At 37.1% G+C, this 27,299-nt stretch overlaps 1 protein-coding gene across 2 annotated transcripts in view; it reads right to left on the bottom strand.

Moving 5' to 3' along the window:
• Positions 1 to 1,558: 1,558 nt before the first annotated feature.
• LOC120532801 (cell wall integrity and stress response component 2-like) overlaps positions 1,559 to 27,299 on the bottom strand; it is a 97,780-nt gene continuing 72,039 nt past the window's right edge. For both annotated transcript variants that reach the window (XM_039759184.1, XM_039759185.1), the window contains exons 10-17: positions 27,100 to 27,168; positions 26,407 to 26,460; positions 19,152 to 19,190; positions 17,684 to 17,728; positions 13,941 to 14,045; positions 12,663 to 12,687; positions 3,761 to 3,822; positions 1,559 to 3,202 (exon numbers count right to left, since the gene is read on the bottom strand). In XM_039759184.1, coding sequence (XP_039615118.1) covers positions 3,189 to 3,202; positions 3,761 to 3,822; positions 12,663 to 12,687; positions 13,941 to 14,045; positions 17,684 to 17,728; positions 19,152 to 19,190; positions 26,407 to 26,460; positions 27,100 to 27,168 — 413 coding nt within the window. In that variant the 3' untranslated portion in view covers positions 1,559 to 3,188. The remainder of the gene's footprint in view (positions 3,203 to 3,760; positions 3,823 to 12,662; positions 12,688 to 13,940; positions 14,046 to 17,683; positions 17,729 to 19,151; positions 19,191 to 26,406; positions 26,461 to 27,099; positions 27,169 to 27,299) is intronic.

The raw sequence follows: 27,299 nt of genomic DNA, 5'->3' as shown, positions 1-27,299 counted from the left end.
TCGCAGGTTGGATCATGCCCTGGAAACATTTTGGAGAGTTTTAGTTGAGACAGATGTGCTCGATATATAATTTTGAGTTGTATAATTGTGTGCTTTGTGCATATGAAGCTCGAGTGAATTCTCTGCATTGCTACTTTCCACTCCTTTTCTGATATATTAATTAAGAGATCTTTTTCCCAGTGTCCTCTTGGATCTTTGAAAGGGAGGGATTGTAAAATGGTTTTATATATTGTAGAGATGGAGTCTAAGTCCTTGAGATTGAGCAATATTTTTTCCAGCATGGATGAGGGTGCAAGATGAGGAAAATCTGGAAGGTTCTGTTTAACAAAGTTCCTGATTTGAAGATAGTGAAAGTAATGTGTAGCTGGAATGTTAAACTAGGAATGTAATTTTTCATTGGATGCAAAGACGTTGTCTATATAAAGATCTCTAAGCAAGTTAATTTCAAATGTTTTCCAGATATTAAAAACTGCATTTGTTTGCGAAGGTTGAAAGAGGTGGTTCTCTTACAGAGGTGCCACAGATAGAAGCTTCTCCATCTTAAAATGCTTTCTACATTGGTTCCAGATTCTAAGTGAGTGGAGCACAATTGGGTTATTAGTGTATTGCTGATAACGTGTGTTTATTGGAGATTATTGCTCTTTAATATTCAAAGCCTCCAAAACAACAAAAAAGATTCCAGGTAAAAATGTATTAGATGCATGTTGAATTTTTAAAATTGTCTTAACTCATATCAGTTACTTGCACTAACAGTACACTTGAGACATTAGCTTTTACAATTTGTTGACGTTTTGCTGAATTTATGCTTTCTTCCTAACACACCATATTTCCTGTGCCACTGGCTGCACACAACCCCAAGGCATAATAGAAGCACCCCTAATGTTAAACAGATGATAAGATGTTCATTTTGTGAAATACTTTACTTTTTTCTCTCTGAATATATCTTCAACACAACAACGTTAAAAGTTAATAGGTTAGGTTATTTATTTTTCAAGGTTTAATTGAAAGCCTATCAAGTAAATCAAGTTCTGAGGTCTTAAAAATTAAAAGATAAAAAGCTTTACTGCATCAACTAGAGGCACACTCACTTTTGGGCATACCACATTTAATGGTTTGTTTTTTTTTCTCAATATTATATGTTTCGGAAGTGCTAAATATAGGAGCATGTATTAAAATGTGTAGATGCATCTCATGTTATGTTTATTCAGTTTCACTTGAAGGTTCAACAAAACATGTGGTTTGCCCACTGGTGCTCAGGATTTACACAGGGAAAAAGTCATGTAACGATGAGGAAAATGGGCAGATTTTTAAAATCCACAAGGCAGTGATTGGCCTAGGAATCAAACCTGAGTCTATGGAAATATGAAGGAGCAACACACTTCTTGGTTTCTCCACTTTATCTTATTCAGGAATTTTTTAAAGAGCAAGGTATCTGACTGTAAGAAAAATTACAATCTCACACAATCTCGGTAAAAAAAATTAAATAATACTGATTATTAGTATTATTATTATAAATCTATATCATATATAACAAAGTAAATATCAAAACATGCTCAAATAAAAGCTCGACAATAATTTTATTGAATCAAAATACAAGGCTGTCACATAATGTGAACCCCAAAATGCAAAATTCAATTAAGGTTTATTTATTCCTGAATGTATAAATTGAACATTAAACAAAATAAAAATATTATAACCAACTAGGCAAAATTGAACTTTAGAGTAATATTTTTTAAAAATGGAAATAAATTAATATCTCCAATAATTTTTTTATAATATAGGCAAAATTTAAAAAATGTGATTATGCAATATCAGTAGTATTCAGCTATATATGTTAGTGTTAAAGAAAACAAATATAGATCAAAGTAAACAAATGATTGTACCAAGTCACAGTTCACTTGTTCAGAGCTCTTTGATGCACTGTGGCAAAATCAAGAAAGTTAATTGATGTAACTAGTATTGTTTATTAGCACACAGTGTATTGTACATAAAATTATGTTAAATTAAACATTAAATTATTTTATATAGAGTTGTTCTGTATCTGTAATTATTTAATAATGATTAGAAAATAGCATTAAACTTGAATGATATTTAATAAAGTCACCCAATTGTACAGAATTATACTGAAGACAAATTATTTAAGTAAATACAAAAAAGCATTAGTCAAATACAAATTTCAAACTAAAAGGAAAAGAATGAAATGCAGCAGTCCATTCAGACATGTTTTGCCTATATTCCATTTTAAAAGTAGCATAAATATATTCAGCAGAGTTTTCAGTATAATGACTCAAGCAAACATCAGTTCTACGTATATGAAGATTTTTTAAAAATCCAGTGATGGTCTATGTAAAGTTTGGATGTGTAATTGTCAATATGGAACTATAAAAGAACATGTATTGTGTTGTATTTTGAAAAGTAATATTTTAACACAACGTAAATATACTGAATGTATTGTTGCATTCGCATAAAGTGGACAACAGCAGCAAGTTGCTAAGTACGAACAATCTTAAAAGGCAGGCACAAACCTTACAACTGTAAAATTGGTTGTAATGAAAAATGTTACTCAATGCATCTTGTCTAGACCATTTGAATATCATTAATACACCAGATTAAGCTGTTAAAATCAACTACCTATATCACCAAGCAGTTCTATTTTCGTTATTTGCATTCTAAAATACAATTTTCTTATTGCTCAATTCATTAGCAAATCCTAAATAATAAACTGCAATATAAAAAGACTAATATATGCAAAAAGGACACAAAATAATGGCAGTGGAGAAACAAGTAAAGGAAGTGCAGTGTTTTTACTTTTTCATTCAGTACAGTGTATACAGTATGGTTGTGGCTTCTTTACTTGCATTCTTTGAAGTAACATCATAAAATGTGAAAAGAAAAGGTAGGAAGTAAATAAAGCACAATGTGCATAAGTTTCAAATTTAGTTTCAAATGATTCATCTATAGGAAGATTTTGTGTCGCGTTGTAAAAAGAAAGCAAGACTTCTTTGTGATGAAAATGCACTTAATTTATGGATTCAATTACAAAAATGTACAATGACATTTTCTCATGCCTGTTGCTCTTGTTCATAAAAGAACTGTATATATTTGCTTTGTCACATTTGGAAAAATAACAAGTTTTACTGTAAAATAAATTTTCTTTGGAATTTCTGTTGTTACTGATGATCTTCATTTTATCTTCCAGATCCTGCAAATTAAAAGAAACATAAAACAGAATATGGTAGTTGAATTTCCAAAAGAATATTAAGATAAATTAAATCAAAACCAACACTTAAAGAATGGGCATACTCTTCTTCAAATGACATGTCCCTCCTCTCCATCTCTACTACATAAACAACTCTTTCCATTTCAACTGGAATTGCCAGTAATGAGTCTCCCTCTCACCATCAGTATGGGCTGTATATAACTGAAGACCAAGTGAGGAGACACCTGAAGAATCTACACACAGAAAAAACTGCAGGACCAATTTGCCTATCAGATAAAGGTTGGAGTGGAGGAGGCAACTATCTGTTGGCTTCGCAAGGCTTATCTCACTTGGGCATAGCTGGCAGAAATGTGAGGTTTTTGTTTTTTGATTTATCCAGTGCCTTCAGTACTATCTATCTATCTATCTATCTATCTATCTATCTATCTATCTATCTATCTATCTATCTATCTATCTATCTATCTATCTATCTATCTATCTATCTATCTATCTATCTATCTATCTAATTAAATGCCCAATGTATTTTATTCAAGCACCCACCATGAGTTTCAGCAGTTGCCTTCAGACCAAGAAGCATTACACTGTCTTTGTTGGCAGAATTTCTGTTTAAAAAAAGAATAATTATTAGTTAAAAAAAGTGTTACAAAAATATCACACAAATTATCTGGACATATTTAGTTATTGAACTTTATTACCTTTCGTACCCACTTACATCTTTTTATCTGTTAACTTGCATATTTGTTTATCTATCAGTTTATGAGTAATAGTAGCTTTGGTTTTATGCTATAGGATTTATATACAGTACAATTGTAATATTTAATAATTGTGAATACTTTTGATTAAAGTCCTGAAACTACTATATGTGGAAAAGCATAATTAAAAATTAGTAACATCAATTAAAGTTAATATTAAAGTTCATACAAAACAGATTCCGATGCTAGATTATAAAATACATTTTGAGGAATTCCACAGAATGTAATTATGAGAGAAAGTAAAAGAAAAAGAAAGTATAGCTAGAAGCAGAGTCTATATACTGTCATGTTTTGGGACCATTTTTTTCAGGTTTATCTTACCAATTCAAATCCTGTAAATGCTAGAAGTAGCTCTACTTCATAAGACCCTTCACCTGCAATTGCTTTGTCCTGAATGTGACGTCAATCTGCATCTAGCCCAGCAAGCAGGCCCTCCAACATACAGGGGAAACTTTGGGGTTGGTGGCAGGATTCGCACTCCAGCCTCCAAAAACAAACCTCACACTGTTCCAGTGTGGTGCTGAGGTGTCATCCACTGCACTTGGGTGCCAATCCAGGTAGTTTACTTTCATATCCTTTAACTTTCTTCACTTGTGTATCGTACCGTTTTGTTTTTTTTTTTTTTGAGCCTTTCGAATTCCACTGCTTTCATAATCTCTAACCTGCTCTGCATGTGTATAGAGCCAACATTTGTGAATGTCTTTGTGAAGTTCTACTTTGTCTTTTACTCTGTCTTTTAATTGTGAGCCGGATTGGATGTGCTTTTTTTTTTTCAATTCCACTTGTTCCGGGCTGATGATTACTTTCCTTATTTTCTAAATTTGAACCTAGATTATTGTTTTTCTTTTTTGCTCTTTTTTCTCTCCAACGTCTCTTTTCTTCACACTGCTTTCTTCTTCGCTTATTTGTTGACGTTTCATATATAACATACTGTCCTTATACACTTTATATGCACTGAGAGCCCTGGAACTGTGTGTGCTCAAATCCTTTAGACAACTGAATGTTTTGCTGCCTCTTGGCTTATTCGATATTGATTGTAAGTAGGGCGTGTCTTGCAAGAATCTCATGTTCCATGTCATTGCGAGACGGTCCTGGGTCAATCTCTTGGCACAAAGTCTCATGTTTAAGGTCACTGCGAGACGCTTTGTGGCCAGTCTTTTTCATCTCGCAGTTTCTTTTACATGTCTTCCGTGATCTTAACGTGAAGATCATGTCTCGATGCTTTTGTAATCTCTTTCGTCTTGCGGTTTCTTTTAAATGTCTTCTGTGATCTTAACGTGAAGATCACGTCTCGACGCCCTTGTGTTTCTTCGAGGATTTTTTTTTATAATAGAGAGATATATTTTATTTCTATTTATGTTATTTATGTTATTTGTATGTTTTCTTTTTATTCTATTATTGTAAAACACTTTGGCCACAGCATTCCAATGTAGTTTTAAATGTGCTATATAAATAAATTGACATTGACATTTTATGGTACCCTGAGCCAGAAGGTAGCAGTGAGAAGGAGTAGAAGAGGAAGAAGAAAATCATAATAAGGCAGGGTATTCTGCTAAGCTTCATGTAATTGTGGCCACTTCACAATAAACATCAAGAACAATACTGTAATAAGCACCGAGGTAGAACCACCAGGACACACAGACTGAATGACAGCAAAGACCAATAATGGGGACATTTCTTTAACAATGAGTTATTTTCAGCTGTACTTTTAGTAGAATTACCTTCCTGCTGTTACAGCCATGAGGAATGCCTTGTAAAATAATAGTGACTGAAACTAGTCACAGCTATTCCTGCACTGTTGCTGAAGTCACATTCACTTATCAGTATTCCTGATCATCTTCCAGTGTTGCATGCCGTGCTTCTCTCCGAGATCACTCTGTTATTTTCTGTGAAGCTCTATTATTCTAATGCTCAAGTAGTCTATGTTTACCTTCTTGAGTGTTCCCAGGCTTGTAACATAAAAGGTGAATGTTCCACGGATTTTTAAAATGCAGAGCTCAGTGTACCTGTGTGACATTTCGGTGTCAATCACCCATCCAGCCTCACCCATCTTTAAGGTAATATGTTGGGTACTAGAGTACAGTTTGTATTTTTGTAGATACTATGATATTGCTTGCAATTCACATATGCATGCTCATCTACTAATGTGGCAATGATCTTGATGTGTGTGCCATCAGTCACAACAGTAACTCCAGGAAAACCAGTGATTTGCTGGAATGCAACTTTTTTTAACATTACTTTATATGAAGTGTTGTGTATACTGTATGTATAAATCTGCATACTACCTCATCCGTGGTAAGGATGTTTAAAGTTTGGTGCAAAATATGAGAAATCGTTGGTTGTGATGTTCCAAAATCATTGTTAATGCAAACCTGCATTTTTTCCTGTGTCCAAAAACAAAGTTTCAAAGACTTCAATTTTGTCTGACAGCGCATGGCTTCTTCAGTAGATGGACCGATCCCATGGCATACAAGATTTGTTACAAATATTATTCCATATCCTTTTATGAGTTCATTGTTGTCCAGTGTTTCCAAATGTTTCTTCTTTATAGAAATATGTTCTTTGACGGAATGCCATCTTCTGCTCACTATCTCTCCTAAATCCTGGTAAAGTTAGGAGTAATTTTCTAATTTAGGAAATTTGATAAAATTATACTACTAGTACTCTTAGGAGCAGGACCAAATTTAAGTCACTCTGAGTTTTTTGAGCCAGTTAGGATGATTTCCTACTCTGAGACACTTAATAAATACAGGCACAGATCATCAGGTTTTTTTTCAACAGTTAAGATTAACTACTGATTGGGTTTAAAGATTTTTTTAGAGCACAAAGGATGTTTATGTACACTGTGCACTTGAAAGCGATTGCTGGTGTAATTGGTAATGTCACTGTGTCGCCATGTTGTGGTTTAATTTCTTCACAGCTGCTACCATTTTTACAGTATTTCCATAGAGGCAGCAATGTTTATCATGATTTTGTCATGGTTATTATTTTTTATACAGTTAGTCATTTCTTTTTTTTAACAAGTATTTTTAACTGTCAGTTTTATATTTATTATGCCGATATCATAACATCACCTTTATGATGTGGATTTTACTATTTCACACCCAGTTTTTATTGATGTGGCCATTTTGTATATACGAGGGATGTTCAAAAATTTTCCACACTTTTTTTTAACTCTATTTATTAAGAATTTCAAAAACAAATTGCATCACTTTTCTACAAAGTCACCTTCCTTTGCAATTTTCCCAGCGTTGTACCAACTTTTTATTGACCAATTACTCCTCCTCCCTCCTTCACCATTTCCAATGAAAATACTTAAGTGCAGAAACTTTTTGAATATCCCTCGTAATTGTTTCTCTGGTTGCTACAAAATGTTCACTCATATTGCACATGTCATCATCACAAAATAAGTATTTAAGATGGTGGTTTGGTATGCGTAATGTCCAACAAATTCTAAACAAACTAGCTAGGACTTTTGCTTTTTTTTGTCTGTTATTTTGGTGCTTGCTGCTTGATTTTGCTCTTCCTGCTTTTGCCTGCCTTTTGACCAGTTTTATTTCCTGGTCTTGTAACATTTTTTATTTCTACCTGCAAGCTTCTCTAAAGTTAATTAAGTTTTTCATGCTTATCACACAGCCATTATATAAGATGATAGCACACATTGTAAAACTGACAGAAGAATCTAAAAACACTGACAACCAGCTTAAACAAGCAAAGGATCAAAGGCAAGGTTCAGGAATTTTTGACTATTGATTGATTACATTTGACTATTTGGATACATTTTTGATTTTTTGATTAGTTTGGCAGACTTTTAAATTTAATAGGCATTTGCCTCTCCCTCTGGAAGCCAGTCACTACCTGGTCCATTACCCTCATTTTAAATTTCTTCCATTTCTTCTTGATATTACCACATGTGTCTTTGAGTCATTAATTCATTTTTTAAATAAGTTCTGCTGGGTTAGGTTTATCAGTGCTTTTAAAAATTTTGAAGATGTGGATTAGGTCCACTTATAATTTCTTTTGTAAAGGAATTTAATTCCTTTAACCTGATATATATCAGAAATCCCCATTAGCTGGAGGATGCACTTGCTTTCAGTTGTACTGCTAAGAAACAGAAAGTAGCAGGGACAAGAGCAGGGAATGACAGGTCAAAAGATCAAAATTAAGATAGAGACATACCTAACTTAAAAACTAAAGTGTGTAGTGGCAAATCCAAAACAACTAGTTCTATAATAATTTATAACTACAGTAATGACTGATGCAGAATTGTCATACACAGAAATATGGAAAACATGTGAATGTCAGTAAGAAATATTCTGAAGTGTGAAAAAAATGATCAAAGTCATGAAAATCATTAAATCTACTCCCTGCAGAGCTCCTTCGCATGCTTTCTTTCTTTTAGAGTATAGTATCCAGAACTGTACATGCTACTTGGTGATTGTAATATTCCTCTAGGTGTGAATGTTTTTTTTTCTCTCTTTGTTAAATTTCCTCTACTGTTAACTTTTTGGTCTTTTGTTAATGCCTTTACACATCTATTTAGACTACTTTTGTTTTAATTTTATTTTTAATGGATTGACCTTGAACCAGAATGTCACCATACAATTATTCATCAAAATCAGAATATACAGTAGACCATACAATCAGAAGTAACACCATACAATATTTATATTAGCAGTGCTTTTATTTTTCCATTTTGCCTTTTGTAGGCTATTCCTCATTACCAAAAAACTGCTTTCTGTAAATATGTGCATTTGTTTTGATGTTCATTAATTTAGACAATCGAAGATAATTTCAGCATTAACAATATTTTGATTTCTACTACTGAAAAGATAAAGCCCTTTTGTTTTTCTTTATTTATAGTAAGAAATAAAGTATGGCAGTTACATCATTTTGGCCTTAAGTCAGATTGGTCGAGGAGGCAATCTTGCAGTAAAAGTATTATTTCAATTTTCTTTTACATATTTTAAACATTTTTTCATTCATGAAAACATGTTTTTGTTTGATATATGAGAATCTGATGGTCTATAGCAAAGGCTATTCACTGAATCTCTGAACTTTGCCATTTCTAACTTAACCCAAAGTGGTTTAGATATGCTCCTGGCTTTGACTGAAGACAATTACATGTATGTTAGATATAGAAATAATTACATGTGTGTAACAAGAAGGTTATTTGTGCCAAATGTAATTTGTGAAATTTATTTCACAAATCCATGCAATTTAGCCGAGACAGAGAGCCTGCAAGGGAGATTGACAAATCACAGATGTAAGTCAGGTTAGGGAAAACAGAAAACATGTGAAAGACACAAGCAGGTTGTTTTGGGAAGTGCTGATGTCTGCTTGACCAATATGGTCACAAAAACCAGAGTTTGTGAAGGTATTAATAACCAGACAGTTCTGACATGAATCCTACATATATGTAATTGTGTGAGTGTTTATAATGAGGAGGATCCAGCAAGATGTCAGAAGCGTTCCACTATGCCACCGACATTTTCGTTGCTGGATGGGTCATCTGATTAGTCAGCATTCTCCCACTTGGCTGTGATGTTTTTATCTAATTTCACGCTACTCTGTAGCAAAAAAAGTACATAGTGATTATTATCACAACATGATATCACCAGAAATAGTACCTATGTAAACCAATAACATAAAAGTTTGAAATATATTTCATTTTTTCTTTAAGAAAGTTGTGCAACACCCAATGCATTACTTGTGAAACACTATTTTTCTGCTTGATTTCAATAACCCATTATACGACAATAAAAAAGTGCATACATTACCTGTGATTGTCTCTCACAATGCTATAAAGAAGACCACTATTTACTGTATAACTTCTTCTGTATAACGTTTATGGGATTTCAAGCATGCATCCTTAATAAGTGGCCTTCAGCCTAGATTTTGACTAGGCATTCTAAAATGTCCATTTGTTAATCATTCTGAAAACTCTTTTAACTTAATCATTTCTATCTGTGTGGCTCATGGTTTCTTCAAATATAAAGCGTTATACAGCTCCTGTACCAAAGCATCGTCAAACCATAAGGCAACTAACACCATGCTTGACTGTTGATATTAGGTTCTTACTGTAGCATGCATTGTTCTCTGGGCATGCCACACTTAATCTGTGCAGGCTGAATATTTCAGTTTTGAGTTATCTTTTCAGGGAAAATGATCCCAGAAATTCTGCTAGGTGCATTTTGGCAAAAATGAGGTTAGGACTCATGTTCGTATTAATAGTTTCAACATTTCAACTTTGCTATGGATCCCACTTTTTTCCATGGCCTTTTTGATAGGGTGGCCCATGCACCTTAGCTGATGTATAGAGATCTCAAGGTGATGTGATAATATGACTACTGTAATGGAAAAGTTTACACATACTGTATGACATACTATAATAACAACTCAAGGAAAATTGATTTTTGTCCCAATCTTTCTTCACTGGGACAATATGGCCCTGACAATCATTAAGTTTAAGCCCAGAGATTTAGAATTAGTTCTCTAACACTTTTTGAAATAAAAAATACTGCCAACTTTGTCTTTTTGTGGGAATTTCATTAGATCATGGTTAAAGTTAAACAAATTTACACTGAGTAGAGTTAGCCTAAATTAGTTTTGATTGTTATATTCATCAAATGCCGATCCGCGTTACCAACAAAAGACCTGCCAAGTGTAACAAAACGCCACAAAATAATTTTTTTAGGGCCCTTTAGAGAGTGAGACAGAAATTAGTGGTAGGGTCCATGGAGGATTAGAAAGATACTAGGCATGGATGAGGCATCTCCATGTGAGACAGAATTGTAAGCCCACTTAAGAAGACCTAGAGAGAGAGAGAGCTGGGGCCTCGTGTAATGCTTTGCATAGAATTCATACTAAAACATGGCATACAAACAAAAAAAATCAGAGGCATAAAGCTGTGTGTCAGCAAATTCTATGAACTTTCTCTTTATAAATCCCATTTAATGCACATGCACACACCTACAGCCCATGCTAATCAATATAAGTAGCCCCTTCCATTCAGTGTTTTGTTAAAAGACACTGGCAAAAGCACTGCAAGAATGGAAAATGAAGATCCTGCTCAGTTTAGTAGAAGCAAGGAAAACATTATTTGGTGGCTTAAGCAGTGGTATAAGCAAGAGAATGAAATTGATGGAGTGGCACAGTGTGGTGAAGGCATTCAAAAGTTCAAGTTCAGAAAGTCACACAGTGCCTGAAATAAAAAAGAAGTGGTTAGATATCAAAGCCAATGTGAAAAGGCTAGTTGCAGCTCACCGTCTGAGTGTCAACACCACTGAAGGAGGCAGCGGAATTCTGGGTCTCACACCGTTTGATCAGTGAGCTGCTGCAATTATTGGCGAGACACTTATGACTGTCATTTTAATGTCACTTAGTCAGTGGGTTGGCGAGCAGGGTGGGAAGCCATGTTCTTAGCGGGTGCCCACTATCCCCTAAGTAATGATGTTATATGGTTATATCATACAGATAACTTAGAATTATGACCAAAGGAGTAATATTAAATTTATTTTATTCTTGAGAAGCCAACCATCACACAAAACACCATTTTAAAGGCTTGCTCCCCACACTACTATTTCTATTACTATTACATTAATCAGATGCATTTTTGCATCACAGATAATTTGCACATTAATAGAGTGTAAATGCTTTCAATATACATAAGCAACTTCATAAATTTGTAAAAATGGATGTTACTGTGAATTGTACTTTGATGTTTGCCTGTTCAACCACATTGTAAGGAAATATTTTATATCTGGATGACAAGGGGATAATACCATCCTATACAGCTGGCATAGCACAACTCAGTGATGACTGAGAAATACCCAATCAGTCAGCCAGTTTATGTTGAAAAGCTCCTGTGGCTAAAACCCGAGGGTGGACAGAACTTGCAAGGGAACAGGTACAATTTCTCAATGTCTGCCTTTGTAAAGAGGATAGCTCTTGGAAATCTAAATCAACTTAGTCATTCATCATCACTGGACAAGAAATCAGTATTATCTCTAAATATGCACTCTTCTAATTCTTCCATTTGCAATGTCTTGTAACAACACTACAGCTGCTGTGGTAGTTGGAATAGTTTGGCCATTCTGTGCACTATTATATTGTTACAGACTAATTACAATGAAGTGCCTTAAATTTGTAAATGATATGCAATTAATTTTGGTGTATTTGATACACCCCTTGTCATGGATGTGACTCTAAAAAAAAAGGGAAACCACACAAAACAGTAGCACTGCTTTGATGCTGGGTGCCACCCATTTCCAAAACCGAGCAGAAACATGTGTACACATGGTCTGAGGCTGCTGTGAAAATATGTGTAGCTTTACAGCAAGTTTAGTTTTTATACATCTCAACATGAGCATGGAAACGGGTGTACTTAATATTTTTGTGCATATGCACCGTTTATACATGAGGTCCCAGCCTAGGTGTGTTTGATCTTTTTCTGTATTTTGTGTCCTTCTGTTGTGTGACCATGTAAATAAGCACCTTTTTGACACCTGTAACTTTCTTCATATTATTCCAAGTATGAAAAGATGCCACAAGGGTTCCCTTTTCTGTTACAGTGTATATTTCTAAAATGTTTAACCAATTATATTCTTCATGCTATTTTCTGAATTGTGGAGAATCTCATTCATACTACATATTTAAAAATAGTAAATACAATTAACAAGAGAACTTACATTTCTTTACTACTTTCAGCTGCATCTGGTTATAAGATACAAACATAAAACATTTGTCATTTTTACTTGTTAATATATGAACCAATAAAATAAGACATGCTATGAATTGAATCATACAATTTGAAAAAACATTCTTATCTTGGTTTGAAAACTGTTTTATTTTGCCCTTATGATCCTAATCAGAAGAACATAGCTAATGGACAGAATTTTGATCCTTATATATATAAATACTGTATGTTGCACAGCGCAACTAAATGTATATTTTAAATGTATATGCCATTTCTTTATTGCTTAAGTATGAGGATAAGTCAAAAAGTATCCACAGTGCCTTTGTTGTCCCAGCAATAAACAGTGCACATCTATGCCTCAACATTTTCAGATGACTAAGAAACTTTTCTGAGTCTTCATTAGTATTAGTTAATTTAATATAAAGGCATTACAGATTGCTGTAGTTTTTGTGCATTACAACAAAGGGTGAAGACAATCCAGACCCCTATTTCAACAGATTTTACAAAAACCCAGGAACATTTACACAATTTGGTGTCTAAGGAGGTCAAGAACATATTTTTCTTTCTTGCATATAGTGCATAAGTAGAATACTCCTTTTTTTCTATAAGCTGTTCCATACTCTTGAAATTCTGTACTCAGTTGTAGTAACTTTGCATTGTGTGTAGTTTTGCTGAAGTGGCTTTTACTGATGTTTAAATTGATTGGTTATCTTTGTATAAATATCATGCAAATGAGCTTTTCATTATATTGCTGAGCATTTGCCAATAAGTGTAATTTCAAAATTAAAATCACAAAATCATATATAAATACTTTCTTTTAACTCCTAGCTGTTGTTAAGGCAGTACCTTATATGTTATCTGAGGGTTTCAAATGAAAGATTTTAATGAAGCTAAGCCATTGGCAGTATAGCAGTTGACCTAAGGTTTTTAATGTGTATTTTTATCATTGACCAATTTTCTAAAAATATTCAAACATTAATTCTTGTGATCCACAGCACACTGTAAGCATAACAGTACACTTCTCTTTATTTCTGTAACATGTAACAAGCACTTTCTTTGTAATGAGTGCCATTCATGGTGTAAGGCATTTTAATGGAGAGCTCTATAATGAAACTTAACAAAGGTCCATGCATGATGGGGAGCCTATCTGCATCAAATACTGAGTCAGAAATTCTTACTAACCTGATCTCATTATTTTGAAAACTTTACTTAAATAAGTAAAAATCTTCATTGGAATGAACAAAAGAAAATGATTTTTTTTTTATTTTACCTGGACTTTCTGTGTGTGTTTTCATGCACTTGAACTTCACAAATACTATGGCTGCCACCAACATAACAGCAAATACTGGAAGGAGCACCCACAGTATTTTATTTTCTGTAAAAATAAATAAGCACATAAATTATGAGAATATATGCAGATGTTCCTCTTACTGCACACCAAATGTTAAATACATATCATGTAACAAATATTAATGGTTTCATAATACTCAACAGGCCTACTAGAACATTTCTAAAGCAATCAAAAACTTCCTAACTAGTGGGGTGTGGAAGACAATGCAGACAATCCAAAACAGATTGGTAACACAGCTTTATTCTTTCCTATTTGAGCTGTTAAAGTGAGTAATTAATTCAGAGATCCAAATTAGTCCTCCTGCGGTGGGTTGGCACCCTGCCCAGGATTGGTTCCTGCCTTGTGCCCTGTGTTGGCTGGGATTGGCTCCAGCAGACCCCCGTGACCCTGTATTCGGATTCAGCGGGTTAGAAAATGGATGGATGGAAATTAGTCCTCAAATCTTAAAAAAATGTCACAGTATCTAAATTCAGTGGTTTTTTTTTCTTTATCTTTCTTTTGTAGTAAGAACTAATTTATTAATGAATTATTCAAATCTTTTATCCCAATATAGAATAATAAGGTAAGAAGAGTTTCATAAAAGGATCAGGTGAAAATATCGCTGGTATATTTGTTCCAGTAACAAGGTTGAGACCATTGTTCCAAATTTCCATATACTTGTTACTGTACTGTGTGAGCAGACTGACATCTGTTGCAAGGTAAAATGTGGCAAAAGAGTCACTGGACACTTTGTTAGATATCCTTGTTCAAAAATCCCAAATCGCCATATATACATGTATACAGTATAGCTAGCTGTTGTTTGACTAATGTGCAATGTATGCTTTTAGTAATTTTGTGTATGTATATATATATATATATAAATTTACTTTCCAAACCTCTGTTGCTTCTAATGTTTTTGGCCCAAGCTGCTACTGGGGTTACTTCTGTTAGTTCTACCCTGCAAATTCCTAGCACTTCACTTTTAAGCTTTTAACTTTTCAGCTCCATGGCTGCTGCTGGTACTGTACTTACAGCCCCTACTTTGTTTATTCTACATTTCTCCTTGGGCTTTTATACAGCTTTTCAGTTGTGGCTGTAACAGAAATTTCCCAAATGTTATTTTTCCACACCTTCAATAAGACCTAAAAATCTTAACACTTCCTAATTACTTTATTCACAGATGGTGATTAGCTTAATTTTCATAATATTAAGGTAAGAAGTTCTAATCACAACTTTGCATGAAATCAGACTTAAATCACATTGCTTTCATTTATTCATTTTACCTCTGGATTTCAATTTGGCCCTATTAAAGTTTTTTCTTTTCCAATTACTGGCTGCTCACAAATACAATTCAATCTTCTACTGACCATGCAGTTCTGTCTACTGCAACTCACTGCACATTTGACCTTAACATATTTTTATGTAAACTTGTTCTGTCGAACAGTGATTTAAGCTCACTTTCTGCTGCTTTCGCGCTAATGGCTTATTTGTGTTTTTCTTTTTGCTTTGTTTGCTGTATATTTGCTATTGTTTCCAGGGATTAAAGATGGATAACACACCATAACATCATATTAAGTGAAGACATTGAATGGCAGGCATGATCATGTTTTCTTAGTTGCTATTTTGAGACAAACAAAACTAGAGCTGTGACCAGATCATTTTAAACGTTGCAATTGACTCCACCATTTTTTGCTCTAGTTTTGCTTTCCATTTTTAAGTCATTTTTTCCTCTGTGTCTGAGATTTTTGCATATTATTGTCTCCATAATTTGTGAGCTTCAAATCAGCAGGTGACCTAACTAACTGTGCAGAGTCAGGGTTGAAGTAAGCATTTGCAAGCTCAACATAAGACTGCTGTTTAGCTTCAGTTTTCAAACTAATTATAGGTACTGTGAGGGCTTTTTGCACCATGTGCTGTTTTCTGTATTTTATCTTCCTGTCATAGAACATCAGATTTAATGAGTATCCATATTTTTACAGTGGCCATATCCAGCTGTTCATATTTTCTTCATCCCAGGAGTGATTTGTATAGAAACATTACTCAGTGGGAATCTATTCATTTTTACATTGAGATCCAGAAAGCTTATATAAGCTGACAAATATAAAACACCCATTTATCCCTTTTCTGACCTCTTACATTTCCTAACATGGTAACAGTAGAATAAAAAGATGAAGTCATTTAACACATACAGTGCACACATATGCCTGATTAATTATGCAATGAAAAAGGAATGCAATTTTTTTTAGTCTGGTCCAAAAAATTTAAATTTGTGTCCATTTAATTGCCTTTAAAATCTCATATAAAGAGGTGAGCTTAGCTTTCCTGACAGGCTGGCTGTGTTACCAGTTTGTTTTGTGGAATTCATTTTATTTTTAAAACTGTAACTTATTTACTTGTTTAGCATCAGTGTGTGTGTTAGGAAGCTTTTGACACAGAGCTTTACTCTTGGCTTTCTCTATATTTTCTTTTTATTTGTTTGACTTGTGAATACCCTTCTTGTCTCATCTTCCTCTACTAATACTGGTGAATCTGCAAACCCGTTGACTCATTAACAGTCTTACAAATACATTTGTGGATGTTTGTGGACAATCATGAATGTCAGGTTTATAACAGTTTTAACATTAGCAGGTAAAAGTCTTCAGAATGTAAATAAATGGCATATATGATGTTTTTACAGTGATGCCCATACATACTCTACTTTTAATTCCATGCTAAGTTGGCTAACAGCAGCTCATTTCTAACGATATGTTTTTTAATTTGTGCTTAATGCAATTACTCAGTTTCCCTTTATTTAAATTAAGGTTATAAGCTTACAACTTTCCTACTATAAATTAACAATACATTTTTACTTCTGAGTGGGATATGTTGTTTATCCATCCATCCATTATCCAGCCCGCTATATCCTAACTACAGGGTCACGGGGGTGTGCTGGAGCCAATCCCAGCCAACACAGGGCACAAGGCAGAAAACAAAGGGAAGAAACCCCCGCAGACACGGGGAGAATATGCAAAGTCCACGCAGGGAGGACCCGGGAAGCAAACCCGGGTCTCCTAACTGCGAGGCAGCAGCGCTACCCACTGCACCAACATGATGTTGTTTATCAGTTTGACTAATTTGTTTGGGATCCAGTAGCTCCTGTTTTTCCCATGGCTTACTGTCTGATAAATGTTGGTTTACATAAACATTTCAAACAGTATGCAGGTACTGTGTATTCACTTTTTTCTTTTTCTTCTATGTCATTTTTCAGACTATTAAAAGACATAATAGAATATAATAAATGAAACACTTTTGACTACAAAAGTAGAAAGAAAACTGATACAGGAGTACTCTGTTTCTGAGCACTGAAGGGAGGTGAGGAATAAGGCAGTATGCCGACTGTTGTCTAGCAAGGAGCTGGACTGAATAAGAAAGTTCCACTTAGCTGTTGATTTCTTTATAATTTTATTCTAAATGACTCCCTGGGACAAACTTCATGTTTAACACTCATTTGTTAGTGTGCTTTGTTTCAGAATAATTCCTTTAAGATTCTTTTTTTTTCATGCATTGTATATATGTATATATCTATTAGATTTGCTAATTTGAAATTTATAAAGTGAATATTTGCTTAAACCATTTCAAGAACTTAGAAATACAATCTTATCATTTCTCAGCGATTGTGTTATAAACCAAAAACAGAAACTTACCAGATGAATGCTTCATATGAGAATCATTTTCAGTAGTTGCAATTCCTTAAAAAAATTAAAGAAAATCAGTCAGTTAGTAAGTCAGTCATTATCCAACCCGCTATATCCTAACTACATGGTCATGGGGGTCTGCTGGAGCCAATCACAGCCAACACAGGGCGCAAGGCAGGAAACAAACCCCGGGCAGGGCTTAAAGAAAATTATTTCTGAATTAAAAAGTTCTATAAAAATGAAAACTGCATACTAATTCGATGTTGGAGTAGCTGTTCACCAGCACTACAAGAATCTAGCCTATTAAAACTTACAGCTTTTATGTTCTAACCATTCCCTATCCTTTTTGGGGTTATAAGGCACTCGTTCCTGTTATGGCAACAGAGGGTGCAAAGTTGGAAGCAACCTTGGATGGGTGGTCATTTTGAACACTGTTGTTTTAGAGGATATAACACTTCAGCAGTGTATATACTCTTAAATTAGTAAACGAATAAATATAGATTGTGCACCTAGGAAATATATAAAATTTATCTGTACATATATTTTACTTAGCACAGTTACATTTGTACATTCACATTTAGTTGCATTTTTTACATTTATACATGTGTTTTGTATTACTTCTATAGCACTTCAGAAAGTCTTCAATATTTTATTTCATATGGTAAAGTGAGAAAATACTATTTGTTGCTGCCAATGGCATTACTGCACTTACAGTAGGTCCTCAACCCAATTAATAAACACGTGGATTTAAAGGCAAATGATAAACTTAAAACATCTACATTTTGCAATTTTAAATCCTGTGGCCCGCTTTATTTTATAGTAATGTTAACGAGTGGAGTTGCACACTGTTTTCTATATGGTGATTTGGTATGCTAAACATATTTTCTGTTCCCAAGATTACCTAAGTAAAAAATAGTTTTATATTGTAACCCTTCATATGAATCTGTTAGAAAAGACTTAATGAAGCAGGGGTCTTCTCTTCCTCTTTAGTCCTTTTGGACTGTCTTGCTCTTTAATTTTAGATAAAAAGTCAGATATCATTTGACTTTTTTCAGTTTGCAGAATACTTTTGCAATCAAGTCAAATATCATATTAAGGTAAACTTTATGTAACATATGGTCATGTCTTCATTGCTCATATGTTACAAAATAACGTAAACTCTTTAAAATAATTGTAAAAAACAAAAGCAACAATGTAGCAAATGCACAATTCCAGGTTGAGATGCAATCCATTGTTCTGATGTTTTTATAGTCTTCCCCCGAAAGTATTCTGTTGAATTAATGAATGTAAAATCCTCTTTGTGTGCGTAAGCACTGGATGCGTATGTGTGAATAGGCTCAGCAATGTCATGTCTATAGCTTGGAACATTTGAATGTTAAAAGAAATATGATATATTTAATGCCATATTACCACATAATATATTTCATCTTTTTAATGTGCTATGAATTCCTAATACATAAAAATAAAAATAACTTACCTGTGGTTAATTTAATTGAAGAGTTTTTGTCATTTGATCCTGTTGAAAAAAGACAAAACATGAGATGTACAAAATGTTTTATTTTTCACTGCAATTAGAATACAAACTCAAAACCTTTGCGCTTACAGAACAAAAAAAGTAGACGATCTACTACATTTTTGGCACAATACCAGGACATAACCGTATTTTTTTTTTCTTGAACTACCTGCTATTGGATTTTTCTCTTTAAGAATTTTTTAAACACTCACAGAAATATATATACCAAATAATACAAAGAGTACAGGTTCAATGCCCTGTAAGAGGATACAAAAGTGCGTACATCTGACGAGCCCCAATAAGGATGAAACACGTGCCATGTGCTCTTTGTATTATTTGACAGATACTGTGTTGCATATATATAAATATATATATATAATATATATATATATATATATATATATATATATATATATATATATATATATATATATATATATATATATATATATATATATATATATATATATATAGTGGAGGATGGCTGAGGCCCTTGCCTTTCTTATGGAAGGACCAGGAGAGAGACGATACCTCCCTCCGGACACGAAAGGTCAGCCTCCCTGGTTTGTATCAGGGCCATGGGATTGGAGCTTGGAAGCTCAACCCTGCTGGGGCCCATGGCAAAAGCCAAGGGGTGCCTGGACAACTACATATCCCTGGAATATAGCACTTCCACCACACTTGGAATTGCTGCCAGAAGAAGATCTGGGTGCACCTAGAGTGTTTCCGGGTGTACATGCAATACTTCTGCTACACCAAGAAGTGCTGCAGGATGATTGTCAGGGAGTACATGGAGTGCTTCTGGATGCAATATAAAAGGGGCAACCTCACTCCATTCAAGAAGCCGGAGTCGGGAGGTGGAGGAGTAGAGACGGCAGAAAAATAAAGAAAGAAGAAGAAAGGACTGAGCAGTTAGTGCTGGGGAATGTGCATTGTGTGCTGTAGAAAAAAAAGAAAAGTGAATAAAAAGCGTGTGTATTTGGACTTGTGTGGTTTGCCTGTCTGGGTCGGGGTTAACTACGTGGGGCTTCGAACATTTAAAAGTCCGCACCGCAGCTGTCATTTTTGTCTCACTGCCTTGTCTCTCCACCAGATATCCTCTGCTCCAGTTGGGGCTCCCGCTCCCGAAGAGGAAGATTTTGTGTTCTTTTGATCGAAAGAGACGAAACTGTGGTGACCGGTTTTGACACTGAGCCCAGATCACACCTGAAAAAGACTCATGTTTGTTCTGGCTGTATTCAAATAAAGTTTTTCTTTCTGGAAACCACCGAGTTTATATATATATATATACAGGTATATATATATATATATATACATACATACATACATATATATATATATATATATATATATATATATATATATATATATATATATATATATATATATATATATATATATATATATATATATATATATATATATATATATATATACTGTATATATATATTCTGTATATATATATATATATATATATATACATACAGTGGTGTGAAAAACTATTTGCCCCCTTCCTGATTTCTTATTCTTTTGCATGTTTGTCACACAAAATGTTTCTGATCATCAAACACGTTTAACCATTAGTCAGATATAACACAAACACAAAATGCAGTTTTTAAATGATGGTTTTTATTATTTAGGGAGAAAAAAAATCCAAACCTACATGGCCCTGTGTGAAAAAGTAATTGCCCCTTGTTAAAAAATAACCTAACCGTGGTGTATCACACCTGAGTTCAATTTCCGTAGCCACCCCCAGACCTGATTATTGCCACACCTGTTTCAGTCAAGAAATCACTTAAATAGGAGCTGCCTGACACAGAAGTAGACCAAAAGCACCTCAAAAGCTAGACATCATGCCAAGATCCAAAGAAATTCAGGAACAAATGAGAACAGAAGTAATTGAGATCTATCAGTCTGGTAAAGGTTATAAAGCCATTTCTAAAGCTTTGGGACTCCAGCGAACCACAGTGAGAGCCATTATCCACAAATGGCAAAAACATGGAACAGTGGTGAACCTTCCCAGGAGTGGCCGGCCGACCAAAATTATCCCAAGAGCGCAGAGACGACTCATCCGAGAGGTCACAAAAGACCCCAGGACAACGTCTAAAGAATTGCAGGCCTCACTTGCCTCAATTAAGGTCAGTGTTCACGACTCCACCATAAGAAAGAGACTGGGCAAAAACGGCCTGCATGGCAGATTTCCAAGACGTAAACCACTGTTAAGCAAAAAGAACATTAGGGCTCGTCTCAATTTTGCTAAGAAACATCTCAATGATTGCCAAGACTTTTGGGAAAATACCTTGTGGACTGATGAGACAAAAGTTGAACTTTTTGGAAGGCAAATGTCCCATTACATCTGGCGTAAAAGGAACACAGCATTTCAGAAAAAGAACATCATACCAATAGTAAAATATGGTGGTGGTAGTGTGATGGTCTGGGGTTGTTTTGCTGCTTCAGGACCTGGAAGGCTTGCTGTGATAGATGGAACCATGAATTCTACTGTCTACCAAAAAATCCTGAAGGAGAATGTCCGGCCATCTGTTCGTCAACTCAAGCTGAAGCAATCTTGGGTGCTGCAACAGGACAATGACCCAAAACACACTAGCAAATCCACCTCTGAATGGCTGAAGAAAAACAAAATGAAGACTTTGGAGTGGCCTAGTCAAAGTCCTGACCTGAATCCAATTGAGATGCTATGGCATGACCTTAAAAGGTGGTTCATGCTAGAAAACCCTCAAATAAAGCTGAATTACAACAATTCTGCAAAGATGAGTGGGCCAAAATTCCTCCAGAGCTGTAAAAGACTCATTGCAAGTTATCGCAAACGCTTGATTGCAGTTATTGCTGCTAAGGGTGGCCCAACCAGTTATTAGGTTCAGGGGGCAATTACTTTTTCACACAGGGCCATGTAGGTTTGGATTTTTTTTCTCCCTAAACAATAAAAACCATTATTTAAAAACTTCATTTTGTGTTTACTTGTGTTATATTTGACTAATGGTGAAATGTGTTTGATGATCAGAAACATTTTGTGTGACAAACATGCAGAAGAATAAGAAATCAGGAAGGGGGCAAATAGTTTTTCACACCACTATATATATATATATATATATATATATATATATATATATATATATATATATATATATATATATATATATATATATATATATATATACATATATAGTGGCAGATGGCTCGGGACCCTACCCAGCTAGGATGCCTGGAAGGACCACAAGAGGGACCATACCCCCTTTGGGCCACGAGAGGGTAGCTGTCCTGGTCTGCATTGGGGCCACGGGAACAGAGCTGGTAAGCTCATTCCTGTTGGGGCCCGTGGCCACCGCCAAGGGGTACCCAGAGAATTAAGGTGTCCTGGAATACAGCACTTCCGGCACAACTGGAAGTGCTCATCCATCCATCCATCCTCTTCCGCTTATCCAAGGTCGGGTCGCGGGGGTAGCAGCTTAAGCAGAGAGGCCCAGACTTCCCTCTCCCTGGCCACTTCTTCCAGCTCTGCCGGGAGAAGCCCAAGGCGTTCCCAGGCCAGCCGGGAGACATAGTCCCTCCAGCGTGTCCTGGGTCTTCCCCGGGCCTCCTCCCGGTTGGGCGTGCCGGAACACCTCACCAGGAGGCGCCCAGGAGGCATCCTGATCAGATGCCCGAGCCACCTCATCTGACTCCTCTCGATGCGGAGGAGCAGCGGCTCTACTCTGAGCCCCTCCCGGATGACTGAGCTTCTCACCCTATCTTTAAGGGAAAGCCCAGACACCCTGCGGAGGAAACTCATTTCAGCCGCTTGTATTCGCGATCTCGTTCTTTCGGTCACTACCCATAGCTCATGACCATAGGTGAGGGTAGGAGCGTAGATCGACTGGTAAATTGAGAGCTTTGCCTTACGGCTCAGCTCCTTTTTCACCACGACAGACCGATACAGAGCCTGCATCACTGTGGATGCCGCACCGATCCGCCTGTCGATCTCACGCTCCATTCTTCCCTCACTCGTGAACAAGACCCCGAGATACTTGAACTCCTCCACTTGGGGCAGGATCTCTCCTCCAACCCTGAGAGGGCACTCCACCCTTTTCGGCTGAGGACCATGTCTCGGATTTGGAGGTGCTGATTCTCACCCCAGCCGCTTCACACTCAGCTGCGAACCGATCCAGAGAGAGCTGAAGATCACGGCCTGATGAAGCAAACAGGACAACATCATCTGCAAAAGCAGTGACCCAATCCTGAGTCCACCAAACCGACCCCTTCAACACCCTGGCTGCGCCTAGAAATTCTGTCCATAAAAGTTATGAACAGAATCGGTGACAAAGGGCAGCCCTGGCGGAGTCCAACTCTCACTGGAAACGGGCTCGACTTACTGCCGCAATGCGGACCAAGCTCTGACACCGGTTGTACAGAGACCGAACAGCTCTTATCAGGGGTCCGTACCCCATACTCCCGAGCACCCCCACAGGATTCCCGAGGGACACGGTCAATGCCTTTTCCAAGTCCACAAAACACATGTAGACCGGTCGGGCAAACTCCCATGCACCCTCCAGGACTCTGCTAAGGGTGAAGAGCTGGTCCACTGTTCCGCGACCAGGACGAAAACCACACTGTTCCTCCTGAATCCGAGGTTGACTATCCGACGGACCCTCCTCTCCAGAACCCCGAATAGACTTTTCCAGGGAGGCTGAGGAGTGTGATCCCTCTATAGTTGGAACACACCCTCCGTCCCCTTTTAAAGAGGGGACCACCACCCCGGTCTGCCAATCCAGAGGCACTGTCCCGATGTCCATGCGATGTTGCAGAGACGTGTCAACCAAGACAGTCCTACAACATCCAGAGCCTTAAGGAACTCCGGGCGATCTCATCCACCCCGGGCCCTGCCACCAAGGAGTTTTTTGACCACCTCGGTGACTTCAGTCCCAGAGATGGGAGAGCCCACCTCAGAGTCCCCAGGCTCTGCTTCCTCATTGGAAGGCATGTTAGTGGGATTGAGGAGGTCTTGAAGTACTCCTCCCACCGACCCTAACGCCCGAAGTCGAGGTCAGCAGCGCACCATCCCCACCATATACGGTGTTGACACTGCACTGCTTCCCCTCCTGAGCGCCGGACGGTGGACCAGAATCTCCTCGAAGCCGTCCAAAGTCGCTCTCCATGGCCTCCAAACTCCTCCCATGCCCGAAGTTTTGCCTCAGCAACAACGAAGCCGTTCCGCTTGGCCTGCCGGTACCTATCAGCTGCCTCCAGAGACCCACAGGACAAAAAAGTCCTATAGGACTCCTTCTTCAGCTTGACGGCATCCCTCACGCGGTGTCCACCAACGGGTTCGGGATTGCCGCCACGACAGGCACCACCACCTTGCGGCCACAGCTCCGTCAGCCGCCTCAACAATAGAGGCACGGAACATGGCCCATTCGACTCAATGTCCCCACCTCCCTCGGGACGTGGTTGAAGTTCTGCCGGAGGTGGGAGTTGAAGCTACTTCTGACAGGGGACTCTGCCAGCCGCTCCCAGCAGACCCTCACAACACGCTTGGGCCTACCAGGTCTGACCGCATCTTCCCCACCATCGAAGCCAACTCACCACCAGGTGGTGATCAGTTGACAGCTCCGCCCCTCTCTTCACCCGAAAGTGTCCAAGACATATGGCCGCAAGTCCACGACACACCACAAAGTCGATCATCGACCTGAGGCCTAGGGTGTCCTGGTGCCAAGTGCACATATGAACACCCTTATGCTTGAACATGGTGTTCGTTATGGACAATCCATGACGAGCACAGAAGTCCAATAACAAAACACCGCTCGGGTTCAGATCGGGGCCATTCCTCCCAATCACGCCCTTCCAGGTCTCACTGTCATTGCCCACGTGAGCATTGAAGTCTCCCAGCAAAACGAGGGAATCCCCAGAAGGTATGCCCTCTAGCAACCCCTCCAGAGACTCCAAAAAGGGTGGATACTCCAAACTGCTGTTGGCGATACGCACAAACAACAGTCAGGACCCTTCCCCACCCGGCGGAGGGAGGCCACCCTCTCGCCCACGGGGTAAACCCCAATGCACAGGCTCCAGTCGGGGCAATAAGTATGCCCACACCTGCTCGGCCTCTCACCGGGGCAACTCCAGAGTGGTAGAGAGTCCAGCCCCTCTCAAGGAGATTGGTTCCAGAGTCCAAGCTGTGCCGAGGTGAGTCCGACTATATCTAGCCGAACCTCTCGACCTCGCGCACTAGCTCAGGCTCCTTCCCCTTCAGAGAGGTGACATTCCACGCCCCAAGAGCCAGTTTCTGTAGCCGAGGATCAGACCGCCAAGGTCCCCGCCTTCGCCACCACCCAACTCACACTGCACCCAACCTCCTTGGCCCCTCCCATAGGTGGTGAGCCCATGGGGAGGAGGACCCACGTTACCTGGAAGTGCTGCCAGTAGTAATTCCAGGAATACCCGGAGTGCTCCCGGGTGCTCATATGGCACTTCCACCACACCAGGATGTGCTTCCAGAAGACTATCAGGAAGCACCTTGAGCACATATGGGGCTTTATAAAGGGGGCCACCTCACTCCATTAGATGAGCCAGAGTTGGGAGGAATAAGATGGAGCTCACATGAGGAGGAGTGAAGGTGAAGAAGAAATAGAGAAAAGGAAAAGGACTGTGAGCTGGATAATGATTTGTACACTATATTGGTTGGGAAGGTACTGATGGAAATAAACGTGTGTGTTTTTAGACATTTGGTGTTTGACTGTCTGTGTTCCGGGGTTTATCTTCCACAGTATATATATTATATACAGTATATTAAGGAAATAGATAAAAAGGAATATTTCAGTTCATACAAAAATGATTTGTATATTTTGTACATTGTATATCATATTGTTTAACAAGTATAATGCCTATAGTCACAGTATTAAAGTACAGCATTGATACAAGAGAGATGTCCACCCATTCAGGACACACTTGTAGTGTAACAAACATTTAAATCCTTCTAGTGCAGGTTTAGATGATGAGATATTCTCATATTTATTTATATTGTAGTGCCTAATCTGACCCTTCCCTTGATTAGCAATAGGTTGTGTGCCAGGACTTCTCTGAAGTAATATACTTTAGCCCTGTTATCCATTTCACAATCTGTTATTGATCTAAATATGCTTTCTTTATGCCAAGATGAAAGTATTTGTTTTTGGTCTGTTTTCATATCTATGATATCTGCAAAGGATTTCAAACCAAAATAAAAACCTACCCATGCTAGAAGGAGTTGTAGTTGAACTTGAGAATGCAAGAGATGATCTGTTTGCTGAAGTTGTTTAAAGAAAATCATTTTTAAAGATAGTGTTAGTTTATTTTACCATATAAGAATAATACAAAACAAATTTCATACTTCTATTAAAGTTAACAATGTCATTCCCTTTTACTGATCTGACCACAGAGATGCTAAGGAGAATTATCAAGTGTCACCTGTAAGCAAGTGGGTGTTACAGGTTTTGAAATAAGCACTATCATACTCCCCAACTTCCCAGTGGTAAGTGTTTAAAAATAACTAAAAGACCTCATTGTTCAGACCAATGCCTTCTAATATGACATATGGGAAATTTTATCATAAGGATTTCATGGACAAAATTAAATCTTATTTCTCAGAAGAAAACTTTTCTGAGCAAAGCAAGACACCTGCATTTTTACTAAAAATAATAGCATTCCACTCTTGACTCTGTTGTTGAATTTTGATTGGTCTAGTGTTGACAGCAAAATATGTACAAACCACACCATATTTCTAATGTGCACAAAGTCCTGAACTCAAGGATGACCTAGTGTTTGCAGTGTAAAGGGTAATCCTTCATTACACTGGTTGTACAACAGTGGAAGTGACAGCTCATTTAAAGTTCAAATTATTTAAAAATCATCCATGTTCAATAATAAAGTATGGTATAGTACTCACAATTTGTGATGTTGAAAAAATTGTTACTTTTGTATTCCGTGGAAGAAGAATTCTTCCCGCTGTTGATACCTTATGCCAAAGTGAAATGGAAATTAAAAAAATATATGATAAATGTTATATTAATGTGTAAAGATCCAATTTTTATATAGCTCGATAGTATCATTATTATGCTTAACAATTAGCAATGTTGATGAACATCT

This window comes from Polypterus senegalus, chromosome 7 (genome assembly GCF_016835505.1).
Source record: "Polypterus senegalus isolate Bchr_013 chromosome 7, ASM1683550v1, whole genome shotgun sequence".
NCBI classification, from domain to species: domain Eukaryota; kingdom Metazoa; phylum Chordata; class Cladistia; order Polypteriformes; family Polypteridae; genus Polypterus; species Polypterus senegalus.
Note: the sequence above shows the minus strand (reverse complement) of the source record. Positions and strands in the feature narration are given on the sequence as shown.